General features: G+C 48.3%; 2 protein-coding genes across 8 annotated transcripts in view; one reads left to right on the forward strand and one right to left on the reverse strand.

Annotated features, from left to right (window-relative positions):
• The window catches only part of WDSUB1 (WD repeat, sterile alpha motif and U-box domain containing 1), a 48646-nt gene extending 46476 nt beyond the window's left edge, over positions 1 to 2170 (forward strand). For all 7 annotated transcript variants that reach the window (XM_072811242.1, XM_072811240.1, XM_072811243.1 and 4 more), the window contains one exon: positions 1774 to 2170. In XM_072811242.1, the coding sequence (XP_072667343.1) occupies positions 1774 to 1931 (158 nt within the window). In that variant the 3' untranslated portion in view covers positions 1932 to 2170. The remainder of the gene's footprint in view (positions 1 to 1773) is intronic.
• A 5368-nt stretch (positions 2171 to 7538) lies between these two features.
• Positions 7539 to 14624, reverse strand: part of TANC1 (tetratricopeptide repeat, ankyrin repeat and coiled-coil containing 1) — a 223452-nt gene continuing 216366 nt past the window's right edge. Inside the window, exons 23-26 of the mRNA XM_072811229.1 lie at positions 11602 to 11734; positions 10312 to 10403; positions 8164 to 8310; positions 7539 to 7643 (exon numbers count right to left, since the gene is read on the reverse strand). Of these exons, the coding sequence (XP_072667330.1) occupies positions 7539 to 7643; positions 8164 to 8310; positions 10312 to 10403; positions 11602 to 11734 (477 nt within the window). The remainder of the gene's footprint in view (positions 7644 to 8163; positions 8311 to 10311; positions 10404 to 11601; positions 11735 to 14624) is intronic.

Below are 14624 nucleotides of genomic sequence, written 5' to 3' on the forward strand. Positions count from 1 at the left end.
AACCGGAAGCCTGTACCTCCCTGTCCACTCTGCTCCTAACAGAATTCTTACAAGTCTCCCATCAGAACAAAAAGGAAAAATCCGTAATTATGTGTGAAGATGGAACTTTCTGAGACCTATTGTGATCATTTCACAATATAGTGAAGAATTATGTTGTACATTTGAAACGAGCATGTCAATTATATTTCAATGTCTTAAAAGGATGGAACCTTCCTAAAATTAAAAGGGGCCAAAAACATTAACAGTTCACAGGAAAAAGAAAAGCAAATGGCTCTTAAACATACAAAAAGAAAAAATAAAGTTACCTGATATAGCACTGTTCATGAGAGACTGGTGAAAAATCCCGTTTAACGTGTTCTCTTGAAGCTCTTGAGGGGAAAAAAAAAACCACTCCTCCACAGAGCTAAACAGGAGTTAAAATGGTAGGATTCCTACGGAAGTATTGGCTTATCTAGCAACATTATGTACTCTTCAACGCAGCAGTCCTACTTCTGGAATTCCCCCCCCCCCAAAATAAGAGCAACACTATTTGTAAGAGGCGAAGTCTGGAAGCCACCGAGGTAGCCGTCTATACAGCCAAGCATTGGACTTGGGCGGTGGGGGCGGGAGTGGGGCTGGGAGGGGCGGAATAAAAAGGTAAGGGATCTAGTTAAAGCGGGTACAAAACAGTGTACAGGATGCGAGTTCTATGTACGTGCACAGTGTGTACACACCTACGGGCTTGTATTTTCAAGAAGACAGAAGGACAAACAAAACTCTGCACGGTTACCTGTATGGGATGGGGGGGAACAGGTGTTGGAGATAGAAGGGACTCCTCCAAATGTACCTTGTTTTACATTTTTTTACTTTGAAATCACTTTAATGTTTTACAGAGTTAAATCATGCAAAACCAATCTAAAAATTGAGAGGATAAAGGGAAGCAAATGAAAACAATTTTATGTCAAATTGGTGACCTAACCAAATGGAAGAATTTCCCCCCCACAAGTGATTTTCAAACACAGTATTTCAGTTAGAAAATCCTAGTGGATCTATTCTTGGTGACACAAAGAGCCAGAAAGAAATCGTCTATTTCTTTGATGGTCCTGTGTTAGTGATATAAGGACATTGTTAGTTTGAAACTGTTGTGTGCATTGTAAGTTAAAGCAAATAAATGTGTAAATATAATCAGGAACTAAGATTTTCAGTTTAAAGAGAACGAGCTAAGAGTAAAACGAGCTAAGAGTAAAAAAATAGTGAAGCACAAACTCCAATCTTTATATGTGCAAAGGCAAAGAATTTTGCACAAACATATATTAACAGCCCAGAGAATTTTTTAAATCATAAATCCCTTTACTATCAAGTCCGTCATGGGATGAGCTCTCTAATCTCTTGGTATCCGTTTCCCTGGGTTTTCAGTAGGTCAGGGAGTTTTGCTAAGGCCCTTTTATCTTTAGCCATATGCTGTCCACACGTAGCTAACAGCTCTAATAAGGCAGTTTATCTCACGACCACTCTCCTCTCTAGCTGGCTCTTTTCCTGTTTTCCTTTCTGCTACATCTGAATTTGGAGCACAGTAAAACACGGACACTGTTCCGGGTAATTTGTGCAGTCTCTATGGATCTTAGAGGGCAGAACAGAGGATGTGATGGCAGCAGTATTTTAGGAGTAGGGATACAGCACCACCACTGAAACCACAATACAGGCCTTGGCAGTGGAGTTGGTATACTCCACTCATTTTAGTAATCCCAGCCTCCCTATCCTACACTGCAAATAATTTGTGTGGTTTTCTTTTAGATGGCTATTCATATGAAAAGGAAGCAATGGAAAACTGGATCAGCAAAAAGAAACGTACAAGTCCCATGACGAATCTCATTCTTCCCTCGATGGTACTTACACCAAACAGGACTCTAAAAATGGCCATCAGCCGCTGGCTAGAGACACATCAAAAATAAACTGTTTATATTGTTTATATTCTTCAGTGAGCTCCTTTGAATGATTTAAAGGTAAATGGTAATCAGACATTAAAAGCAAGACAGGAGAAACATGAATTTAGTTACCTATTAAAAACTTTCTTCAAATCATATGGACCAAATAACATACCTGACTTTTCTGGTTTTACTACAATAGCCTTTTTGTATTAGTGAAAGAAATTTTAACCTGTAGAGAAATAAAGTTTCACTTTGACATAAAATTGCAATGCTCAAATTTATTCTTGCTAGATATAGGTCATATTTTCATTACAACTAAAGATTAATCTGAACATAACATTGAAATCCTAGTTAATGGTCATTAATTTGGTAACTCTTTGGAATTCTTTCAAAGGGAATTTGTAACCGAATAGCTGTAGTATTGTTTAGGACTAAATTGAAAAAATCATTTTGAAATGTTTAATGAGCAGTTTCGTTGGATTCTCAATTTGCAAGGTGGTAATGATTTTTCCCCAAAGTCCAAACCTGCGTACAAAGTTAGATGGAATAAATTATGTCAAGTTGACTTTGTTGAAATAAGGTAGCAAACCAGCCTCCTTTTAGAGTTCAGAAGTTATCATACAACAGTCTAAGCTAGGGTAACTATACGTTTGTACACAATAGGCTGGCTCTTAATACAACATCCTGATAAGCATTCCCTTGCAGAAAACTTCAAGGTCACAATGTTGAGGTGGCATTGACTTTACGTACCTGCCCTAACCTGTGTCCCAGAATGGAAGGCATGAGTAGGAAGGCATGTTAGATGGAACTCAACTGTAAGAGCAGTCAGGGCTCAAAAGCCTCATCTAAGCTGTTCAAAAATTCAGAAATGAGAGGGAAAAAGTAATGTGATTATGTATAATTTGGTCTGTTTCTATATTTTACAGATTTATAATTTGCTCTGTCACAGAATTGTGGAAAGCCAACTACCACAAAAATCTCAAAATGGCTTTTCTTTACAGTTGCTTTGTAAAATTTCCATCATCCTAATGGATTACTGAATTTTATTTCCTTTGTGTCCTAGTTGGGATTTACGATCCTGTGATTTTTCTACAAGAGGATTTTTTTTTTCATACCACCCAAGCCTCTTACATTCAAGTGAAGACAAAAAGAAGGCTAGGAACAGGTCCTAGGTGTTTTTCTATTGTGTTCTACAGAGAAAGTATGTTAACATAATCTTAACAAAATATATTTTTTTTGACAGACTTTTCCAAAGGAGGTGGATTGGTTTTTTACATCAAAATTACTAAAAATCATTGACATCACTGATAGAAAACACAATAAAAGATTGGTTATCTTTTAAACGTGTAAAAGGCGGCGACTTTTTCATTTCACCATAGTTTCTTGTTAAGATGGTTGAAAACTAAGACGCCAATAGTTTACTCAAGTGAAATGCTTCCGTTTATGAATGCAAATCCAAAACCAGACAACTCCTCCTCCCCAGACATACAAGCAAACAAACCAAATCCAAAACCGCCCACAGGAAGGGGCCCCACAAGGCCTCTGTACTGCACCCCCGAGGCCGAGCCATTCACTGAGGACTACATGGGAGCAGTGCTCACCTGCCCACAGCCCCATCCTCAGGACTGACTGACCAGTAGCTTCCCAAGAAGACTTCACTTCTTTCTGGGGCAGTGACCAAACATCTTTAACACTTTTCCCTCCCACCTGTTTTTGTGTTTTTAACCCCCAAGTTTAATATATGGCTTTAAAGGAGGACTGCAGATACTTTAGTCAGCCTTACAGCCATCCCCAGACAGGAACCTGCAGGAGTCTTAGGGGATATCCTGACTCAAGATTCCACATCAGGGTTTTATCACAGTACAGCCCAGTTTGATGTTCACTCGCATTCCCACTACTCTGAGACGGATATGTGGGTATGATGTATGCACCCTTTTAACTGAAAGACTACAAATGTGAAGAACGTTTATAATCAACACAGTGCTCGGTGAATTGCCAAAGTGTTTTTAAAGAGTTATACTACTGAAGGTACCTGTTTCCAGGAAAAACAGACCCCAAGATTTCTGGAACAGGAATTCTGTTTCAGGCACAAAGGACTAATGCTAACCATTGAATGTTCTGGGGTATCTCGAAGCTTCACACTTTTTCTGAAATTATCAAATGAGGTTAAACATGTGTCTGATATTATTACTATAAAAATAGACTTTTCACTATTTCTTTAGGGTAACAAGATCACCCAGGAGTAAGCGAAGGCAGATCGCTGTCATCAGGACAGTCTCTATCCATTGTTTCATTTAATACAAAACAAATTCTATTAATATTCTTTATTCCATATGGAAAAGTACAGTAGTTGTGCAGAAACAAAACTACATAACAAAAGAGTAAGACTTTCACAAATATTAAAGAAAACAATGAACAATAAATAAGCCATAGTACTTATAGCAAAACTCACAGAAAGCCTAAAAAAAAAAAAAAAAAAAAAGAAAGCTGTACAAAGTACGCTGTACACACTCAGAAACAAATGTTGAAGAATGACACCAGATTTCCTATTTGTACAAAACCATGATGATGCTTACAAGAACTTCATGACAACTATTCGTTTTTAAAACATTCTGTAAATATAGAACTTCCTTCTCCCCAATTCTAGAAAATAAATTTCACATCCCAACATATAAAACAACTATACTCCCACCTCTCTCAATTTAGCATTTTAACATCCTCCAATAGCGCACCATTTTCATATAAAAATACCTTTAAACCAAGGTTCATTCCTGTACCTTATCTTTACAGATGAATAATACATCAGTTTGGACTTAAGTAGCACCTCAAAGGTGTTCATATAAACGAGATAAAGTGCTGTTACTGGTATACTGTTAACATGCCCTAATAATACATCGTTCAGTGCAATAACCAGCATGAATGAAGCTTACAAAGAACATGCAAATACATGAGCTTTTTTTATGATTAAGTATTTGAAAGAGTTCTATTTACAAAGTCTGAATACAAGTTGGCTATTTAATATGTACAACACGTGACTACAAAGTAATGATTGTGTAATGAAACAAAAGCAACAACCAACCATACCTTAACTATCCAAATCAAATACTGTCCTTAAAGGACCTTGGAACGCTTGTTCCAGGAGTGCGACACCACTGGTAAAAGCAGTTTGGGAACCAGTTGAGAGCTTATTTACATATCCGAAAGAATGCGGCGTTCTTAGGGTTTTAGCCTAAATCCAACCTGACCATCAATCATGATTCCAAATGGCTTACACTGTTTCCTAACATTAAAAACACCATGAAGTGGGAATATAGTTCCAAAAAAGGCGCTATAAAAATATTTTTGAGGAGAACCATAACATGGAACTAAACGTTTAATCCTCTAGGGAAACTACTACAAAGGGAACAATATTTGGATGTCCTCGTCTTTTGCTAAAACAAAAAGAAACGAAAAAATATCACCTATATAACTTTACAGTCACACATTCAGCTAGAAACTTTTATATGTTTATATATAAAAGTTGGGATTTGACTCAATGGAACGGAGACTTGGAAGTTCCATCTACTCCAAGGTCCGTCATCCGGAGGCCGCGCCAGGGGTCAGGCCCAGGCCCGTCCTCTAGGGAGTATCACGCTCCGACCTCACGGCAAAGGCTAAAGGCGGGTGCGGGGGGGGGGGGGGGGGGGCAGCTCGGAAGGGAGAAGCGGGAGTTCGTGTCTTTGGGGCGGTCTTAAACGTTTAGCTCCACAGGCATGACTGAGGACAGCTTTTAATTCTGGTCGGCATTATTCACGGTGACTATTTGTCAGAAAAATTTTATTCCACATTTTAAATACATCCAGGACATCTGATCCACCACCACCCCACCCCCAGGGAAAAAGGAAAAAAAAAAAAAAAAAAACCCATGGCTGAGGTCGTTTCTCTCGTGAAAACCTTTGGGCCGCCACAGGGAGGCCGCGCGGCGCCGGCTCACACGTTGGACTCTATGAACGACCGCTTTGGCTTCGCCGAGGGGAGGTGGCTCCTGCGGGCCTCGCTGCCGACGCAGGCGCCTTCCTGGCACGGGGCGGGGGCCGCCTTGGGGGCCCGGATGTCCGCGCGGCGCGCCGGGCCCGGCCGGGGCTGCTCCTCCGGCTCCCGCTCCCGCTCCCGGCCCTGCGCCAAGCCGCGGACGCCGCCGCCCGGGGGGCCGGCGCTCAGGGCCTGCAGGCCGGCGGCGGAGGCCGCGAGGGCCAGGAGCCCGTCGGGCAGGGGCAGGGCCCGGGCGCGCGGCGCGGGGTGGCCCTGGGGCTGCGACCTCGCCGTCTTGTCCGTGACGCCCATGAAGGGCGTGCTGCGCGGCCGGGGCTCGGCGGGGGCGGGCGCGGGCGCGGGGGGCGGGGCGCCGGCCGCAGGCTCTCGGACCCGGGCCTCGGGGCCGTCGGGGAGGCCGCCGCCGCCGGAGGCCAAGCTGCTGGTGGAGCCGCACATCTTGACGCTGCCGGACGGGGAGCCGGAGGAGCCCGAGCTGGCGACCGAGGCCGCGTGGCTCCCCGGGGCGGCGGGCGCGGGCGGCAGGAGCCGCTCGGCAGCCCCCGCGGGGCCGTGGCCCGGGCCGCTGCCGGCGGGAGCGTGCTGTGCGCCCCCCTGCGCCCTGGCGCCCGCGTGCGGCCCGGTCCTGACGATCTGCGCCTGGCGGGCGGCCGGCGGCACCAGCCCCGGCCCCAGCCCCAGGCCCGGCCCCAGCCCCGGCCCCGGCGGCGCCACGGTCTCCCGCGGGGCCCGCCCGCCTCCCTGCCGGCCGCGCGGGGACGCGGGCCTGACCCGGCGCTGCAGCCCCTCCTGCAGGTTCCGGATGTAGGGCGACGGGCCGCGCGGCGGCGCCTGGGACCTGGGCGCCAAGGGCGGGGCCGCCCCCGGGGCCCACGCGGCCTCCGCGTCCGTGTCCTCCAGGGCCAGGGCCAGGGCCGCGGGCCCGCCGGCCGCCTCGTCCTCGTCCTCGGCCTCGTCCTCGTCCGACCCGGGGGCAGCGGCGGGCGCGCCCTGCGGCCTGTGCGGCGGGCCCCGGTGCAGCTGCCGACACTCCTCCTCCACGCGCGCCAGCAGCCGCCGCACCTCCTGGTTGGCGGGGCACAGCCTCCCGGCCTCGCGCAGGTCCGCCAGCGCCGCCGCGAACTGCCTTCGGGCAGAGGAGAAGCCGTCACTCGCCGCCCCGGTGGGCGCGCTTCCCGCCCGGAGCAGCGGGGCCGGCACCCTCGCGGCCCCCCGCCGCCCTGCCCCCCGCGGGCACGGATGGACCCCGGAGCGCGGGGCGGGCGCCGCTCCCGAGACGTCGCGGCCGAAGCCAGCGCAGCCGTTGCTGACGACGTCCAGGCCCGGCCCGCGGAAGCTCCGATTCAGTATCAAGGGGGTGGGAGGCCCGGGAGGCGCCGGAGGCCGCTGGGGAGCCCGCGAGCCCCACGGCCAACCCGGGGTCAACCCGAGGTCAACCGGAAACCAACCCGAAGCCAACCCGGGGTCAACCCGAGGTCAACCGGAATCCAACCCGAATCCAACCCGAGGTCAACCGGAAACCAACCCGCGGCCAACCCGACCCGACCCGACCGGACGCCGCACAGGGCAGAGGCCTCGCGGGCGCCGCCCACAGCCGCCCTACCTGCTGTTTCTCTTGGCCCTCGCCCTGGCGTAGAAGGCTTCGTAGGACTGCGGCTTCAACTCGAGGGCCTTGGAAGCAAATTCTTCGGCCATGCCGAAGTCCTAGCGTGGACAACAAACACGGGTCAGGGCCCGCACGGAGGGGCACCCTCAGACCTCGTTCCCCGGTCAGGAGGCAGCCAAACCTTAACAGTATCTTGAGGAGAATCCAGCAGAGAAACGGAAACGGACGGCTCGGGGCGGGGGCGGGCGGGGGCCGCAGAGGGAGGAAGTACTGAATCGAGTCGACTAGTTACGAGTTACCGCGCTCGTCACCGATTACCCGGTTGCGGTTGCGGGCACCGCCTCTGAGCAAACACACCCCACGCCAGGCGGACGGGAAGGCGCGTGCTCAGCCTGGGCGCCCTGGCCTTCTGCTGGGACCGGCCCCCCCAGCGCATCTCCCAGCGCCTCGGGAGGCGCGTCGTGGCAGCGGTCGCCCGCCCGCCCCCGAGAGGAGCGGCTCCCCGCAGGCCGTGTCCAGAGGATGTGCCCACAGATGCCCCGGGAGCCCCGGGAGTGCGGGGCGGGCTGGCCTAGGCCACCGGCAAACACTCCAGGCACAGGCCGGGGCTCAGCTTACGTTTGTTTTTCTCCGGCAGCGAGACAAGTTGAGATAGAGGGACACTCTGAGTTCATTGAAGGGTCGCATGTCCTCTCCGAATCCTTCTCGAGGAAACTTCCTTAAGGCGTACTGGTACCTCTGGGCCGCCTCTTTCATCTTCCCTTTCTAGGAACCAGAAAGCAAAGAAATTGGGCCTTTTCCTGATGTTCCAGGAGGTACAGGCTCCCCCGGGGCCACCACGGCCACCAGGGCACGCGGGTCCCCGGCTGCCCAGCATCGGCTCACTGTCCCCGCGGCTTCTGGCCTCGGGCTTCGGGAAGGAACACAGGTTTTCTAGGAAGCAGCCCATACGTTGCCAAACTGATAACTATTAATACAACAGATTATCCTGTGTATATATATATATTTTATTTTATTTTTTTGAGAGAGAGAAAGAGTGCACAGGAGCAGTGGGGATGAGGAGAAAGGGAGAATTTTAAGCAGATTCCACGCCCAGCACGGAGCCCAACTCCAGCCCATCTCCAGACCCTGAGATCATGACCTGAGCCAAAATCAGGAGTCGGTGGCTGATCTGAGTCACACAGTGTCCCCTGTTATATATTTTTGAAAACCATTTCCAAAATGATCCGTCTCCTACAGATGCTTTAATGCTAAGTGTACTAGAAATCAGATGAAGAAATGATACGGTTCTCAAGGCAAGTACGGTCTTGTGGAGAAACCTAGAGCTCGCTGTAGAATCATAATTTTTCTTTGAAGAGGAACTAAAGTACAGGCTTTAAAAAATCGAACAGCACTGCACGTCATTTTCAAGGCTAAAGAAATCCATTTGCTCAGTCAGTTCCATGGCACAGCAGGTATGAAGTCTGTTGAAAATGGCCTGATATTTCTAACATAATTGCCTACCAAAATTCATATTAAAACCACTTCAAAGATACAACACACACTCTGAACTCAATTTCAAAAGGATTCTTAGCCAGAAACCCTGCTGGGTTGTGCTGGATGCCTACTTATTTGTTATTATTTAAAAAAGAAAAGGAAAAAACTAAATGTAGCCCATGCAACAGCCTCTTGTGAAAGGATTAATTAAAGTGGTCATAATGCAGGTTTTGTGTTTTGTTTTCAAAACACTTGATCATCTCATCACAGACCTGGAAAGAACAGTGATTCACACATAAATGGCCTGAGCATCTCCCTAAACCAGGAGTGAGCAAACTACAGCTTCCCGCCAACCCCGGCCTGCCACCCGTTTGTACAATGCAGTCTGACGGACACGGCCACATCCGTTCGTTCATGTGTCACCTGTGGCTGCTTTCATGCCCCCGCAGCAAAGCGAGGGAGCTGTGACAGAGACCACATGGCAAAGCCTAACATGTCTGCTGTCCGGCCTTTTACAGGAAAGGTCTGCTGACCTCTGAGCTATAAGGTCTTATTTTGGAAATTTCACTTTAAACTTTAAAATTTTTACTTTCAAGTTAATTTATTAGTCCTTAAATTTATTTCCATTTCTTCTTTTTTTTTTTTTTAAGATTTTATTTATCTGAGAGAGTGAGAGAAAGAGTGAAACCACAAGCAGGGGGAGCAGCAGAGGGAGAGGGAGAGGCAGGCTTGCCACTGAGAAGGGAGCCCAACGTGGGGTCGATCCCAGGACCTGGGGATCATGACCTGAGCTGAAGGCAGACGCTTAACCGACGGAGCCACCCAGGCACCCACATATTTCCATTTCTAAGAGAAAACGGTGAAAAAAAGTCTCCTGAGTATTTATATATTCCTTGGTCATCTTAAGTAAAGAAAGCTCTGGAAACTGTTCCAAATTGCAGACGCTAAAGGATGTTAAAACTAAGTTAATAGTCGTAGGAGACTTAACGATTCTTTTCTCCTGAAACGTCTCCTGAGCGTCCCTTTCCTGTGTGTCTACGACCCGGTGCACGAAGGCTCTCACGCCTGAGGCCGCTCTGCCTCCCACCAGGGCTGCCGCCTCAGTCACAGCCGCAGAAGTAGTGGCCCCCACGGAGCGCGGCCGCCACCTCCAGGCCCGCCGCGGGGACCTGGGAGCCCGGCCAGGCCGCTGAGCGCCATCCCGAGCCCGGGGACGGTTGGTCCGGCCCCCGCCAGGCCGAGGGGCTGCTCATGGGCTGCTTGTTGGGGGGCGGGGGGGGAACCACTTACTTTGTACATCATGTTTCCTTCCTCCATCAATTTCTGTAAAAGTATAATCAGAATGTCAGGCTTGGAAGTAGCCATCGCCCAGGCGGCATTTCCTGCAAAACAAAGACGCATTCAGGGGCGCAGCAGCGCTCCGGCCGGAAGGAGGTCGCAGCTTCTGAGCCCGAGCGCAGCGACGGTCACCAACGGCGGCACAGTGTGTCCTGCAGCCTCCAGACAACAGTGAAGTGGAGGGGACGGAGTGGCCCCCGGGGAGCTGGTCTCCCTTCAAATCTGCCTCACGCTGAACCAAGCGCCTGGGAGGGAGGCTGGACCGGACACACCTGCGACTCCGGGGCGACGCGCTGGGGACGAAGGCATCGGAGCAGCCATGCCCACCCCCTCCTCAGTTAAACCCAGCTTCCCTGTAATCTCCTCGGCTTCCTGCGGGAACCCTGGGGCTGGGGAGTGGAGGGTGTTCTCAGGCAGGCGGGCTCTGGCCCATCCTCCCCGCACCAGGCCTGCGTCCCTACGGCTCACAGCCCACTCCTAAGCGCGGCAGGGATGCTGCTTCAAAAGAGCAGCGTCGGGAGCCACCTGCTCCTCCTCAAACACGGACTCTGCCGAGCCTTAGCACCCTCAGGAAACTATCCACCCCAGTTGTGCCTTGGTTTCCCCCTGTGTAACATGCCGGGGTGATCACTACCTGCCGAGAGCCCTCTTCCGGTTGCTCTGTACCCACACATTCTGAGTGGGGGGTCACTTCCGACCAAACACACAAAAGGGGCTCCCCCCCACACAACAGTCCCTCCTGCCCCATCACGGTCCTCAACTGACCCCCATCCTGTTTCCAGTAAATCCCGTGGCCTTTCCTCCACAGAACTGCTGGGGCTGCCAGTGCCCTACCCGCCCGGCTGGGACGACTCCGGGACAGTGGTTCCCACACTCAGCTGCTCAGCAGAGCCACCCACATTCTTAACCATGATACCTGCCCCCCCGACCCTCCCCAAGAGATGAACGGCACGGCTCCCTGCCCTGCTCCCGGGCACTCCTAATGCCCTACAATTCTAGACTGTCCTTCAACACTGGCTGCTGCTTTCTACCCACACTGCAGTGATAATGTTATGAACCACTTAAGTATTTTGGACAACTGTGATCAAATGAGCTTTACAGAGGAGGGAAAAAACACAATCTCTAAGCACCTGACATCTTACTTCTTAATCTGGGAGCAGGTAAGTCTCTAATGGTCCCCGACATACTTTAGAATCTGAGGGTAACCCCCCGTCCTGCTGCCAAAACGGGGTATTTACTGACCTAATTTGGCTCCTTTTCTCAGTAGTGTAACCACTACAGATGTGTTTCGACAACCAATGGCTCTGTCCAAGGGGCGCATGCCGCTGTGGTCCACGTGCTCGATCACGGCTCCCTTCTCAACCAGATACAGGACCTATGGTGGGAGAGACAGAGCCCTGAAGGGTCGCTGCAAGAGTGCTACACACCCACCCACCTCTGCCTCTTGGGGAGGTGCTGGCAGTCTTAGCTTTACTGAGATCCTCTACACCTCTGGCCATTAAGGATCCTAATGTGAAATAAAGCTGACAAGAAACAGAGGAGCTGGGATCCCTGGGTGGCGCAGCAGTTTAGCGCCTGCCTTTGGCCCAGGGCGCGATCCTGGAGACCCGGGATCGAATCCCACATCAGGCTCCCGGTGCATGGAGCCTGCTTCTCCCTCTGCCTGTGTCTCTGCCTCTCTCTCTCTCTCTCTCTCTCTCTCTCTCTGTGTGTGTGACTATCATAAATTTAAAAAATAAAAATAAAAAAAAACAATTAAAAAAAAAAAAAAGAAACAGAGGAGCTGCAATCTCGCTAAAACCCACTCTATTAGCATGAGGAAGGCGGGTGAACACTCCCAAGGAGGGACATGTTAGGTACATGCATCCATATACCACAGATGAGTACATGCACATCCACTTCCCGGGCCACAGAGATGCCACAATCATCTTTTCGTCTCCAATTACTTAGGAAGCAGACTTCTGCAAAGCTCCAATGAGCTGGCAGGCTACAGCAATGGGCACTTCAGAAACACTCAGATCCACACTGCCTGGGTACAGCAAGCTGGAGAAGCTTGCAGCTTGAGATCAGATAAACCCAATTATAACTCACTTTAAGGCTTAGGAAAGACCCTCAATTATTGGGTATGTAAAGAGGCAAGATTCGAGACCATGGTACATAGACTGATTTGATGTAGTATGAAAGCAGTCACTTGGACATACAGAACACAGAAAAAAAACAAAACACTTTGGCTACTCAAATTGTTCTATTCACTAGAAAAGAAGTCTCTAGCCAACTTAGATTTTCATGTGAATCTGTTAGTCCACCAGGGGTTCAAAATGCCACTAGAGGGATTAATATCCATAATATATAAAGAGTTTCTACAACTCAATAAAAAACCCAAATAGCTCAATTTTAAAGCAGGCAAAGGATGTGAAGACATTTCTCAAAAGATGACACAAATGGCCAACAAACATATGAGAAGATGTCCAACATCACTAATCATCAGGGAAATGCAAATGAAACCTATAAGATATTAGGTTTAAGATGGCTGTTATCAAAAGGAAGGAAGGAAAAAAAAGAAAGAAAAAGAAAGGAAAAAGGAAGGAAGAAAGAGAGAGAGAGAGAGGGGAAGGAAAGGAAGGAAAGGAAGGAAAGGAAGGAAAGGAAGGAAAGGAAGGAAAGGAAGGAAAGGAAGGAAAGGAAGGAAAGGAAGGAAAGGAAGGAAAGGAAGGAAAGGAAGGAAAGGAAGGAAGGAAGGAAGGAAGGAAGGAAGGAAGGAAGGAAGGAAGGAAGGAAGGAGAAAGGAGAAGATAGATTAAGTGTTGGAGAGGATGTGAAGGAACAGGAACCCTTGTACATTGTTGATGGGAATGTAAAATGGTGTGACCACTCTAGACACAATATGTAGGTTCCTCAAAAAATTAAAAACAGAACTATCGTTTGATCCAGCCATCCCACTTATGGGTACATATCCAAAACAATACAAATAGATTCTGAAGAATTTTCAGGATCTTGAAGATATCTGTGTGCCCATCTTCGTAAGTGCACTATTCATAACAGAGCTGGGAGCAACCCAAATGTTCGCTGACAGATGAAATGATTAACACAATGTGACATACCTACAATGGAATATTCTTCAGCCTCAAAAAGAAAGGAAATCCCAGACCATGCTACAACAGGGATGAACTTTGTGGACATTATGCTAAGTGAAATAAACCAGTTACTAAAGGACAAATACTCTAGGACTCCACCTATATGGTGGCTCCCAGGGACTGGAGGAGGAGAGAAATGAGGCCTTCTTTAATGGGTACAGAGTTTCAGTTTTACAGGACAAAGTGTGGACATTGAAGTATACTAACACTATTGAACTCTTAGAAATGGTTAAGATGGTAAATTTTATGTTGTGTTTATTAACCACAATTTAAAAAAAAAATTACACTAGAATGCTAAGCTCCTTCCCTGTTCCCTAATGCAGATACACTAGGACCTGGTAAGGTAATATATGCTGAAAAATAAAAGTATAGATATGTGAGGTTTAGTTACACAGCTGTTTTTGAAAATCGACATTAAGTAAGTACAATTTACACCATCCAGGAAATTGAGACCATTTAAACCCAACATCACTGCCTTCTAAAAGCATCAAGGCTCAGATGTGCAGGGTGAGGACAACTTCTGCTCCAAGTTCCCCGGCTTCCAGCAATGCAGGATCTGTCTTCCCTGGCTAATCTGCACATGAAACATATTTAATTCTTCAAAAATGGTAACTCTCAAGGAGTCGAACATTCCTTTAACACCTGCTTGGAGCCTGGGACATGGAACCCGACAAAAGCATGGTTTCTGCACGGAAAGACATTTTGTGGTTCTTAGCTTATTCACGTTTTGCCCCTTCTTATCTCAGACTCGGGCATGTGGCAAAGAGATAAACATAGCGTTCTGGGCATTTTATATTATTTCTAGACAATGCCACATCCATTTAAAAACAAGCCAGATAATTATTTCACTAGTAATTTCCTATATACATGGAAAAAGCGATTTTTAAATGCTCTGTACAGGAATCCTATTTAAATGGGTTAGAAGAAAATAAAACTACATATGCATGTGTGTATACATAGTCAATTATGCATCTGCTGTAGACATAGTCTGTAATCGTGTATCTTGAAGGTTTTGAGAGTCTATTAAAATTTTATACTAACTAACTAACTTTATACTAAAGTTCTAGAACAGACTGCATGCCACACAATAAGAGAAAAAAATGAAAGCTACAACACAGCACGCTCATACAC

This window comes from Canis lupus, chromosome 34 (genome assembly GCF_048164855.1).
Source record: "Canis lupus baileyi chromosome 34, mCanLup2.hap1, whole genome shotgun sequence".
Lineage (NCBI taxonomy): Eukaryota > Metazoa > Chordata > Mammalia > Carnivora > Canidae > Canis > Canis lupus.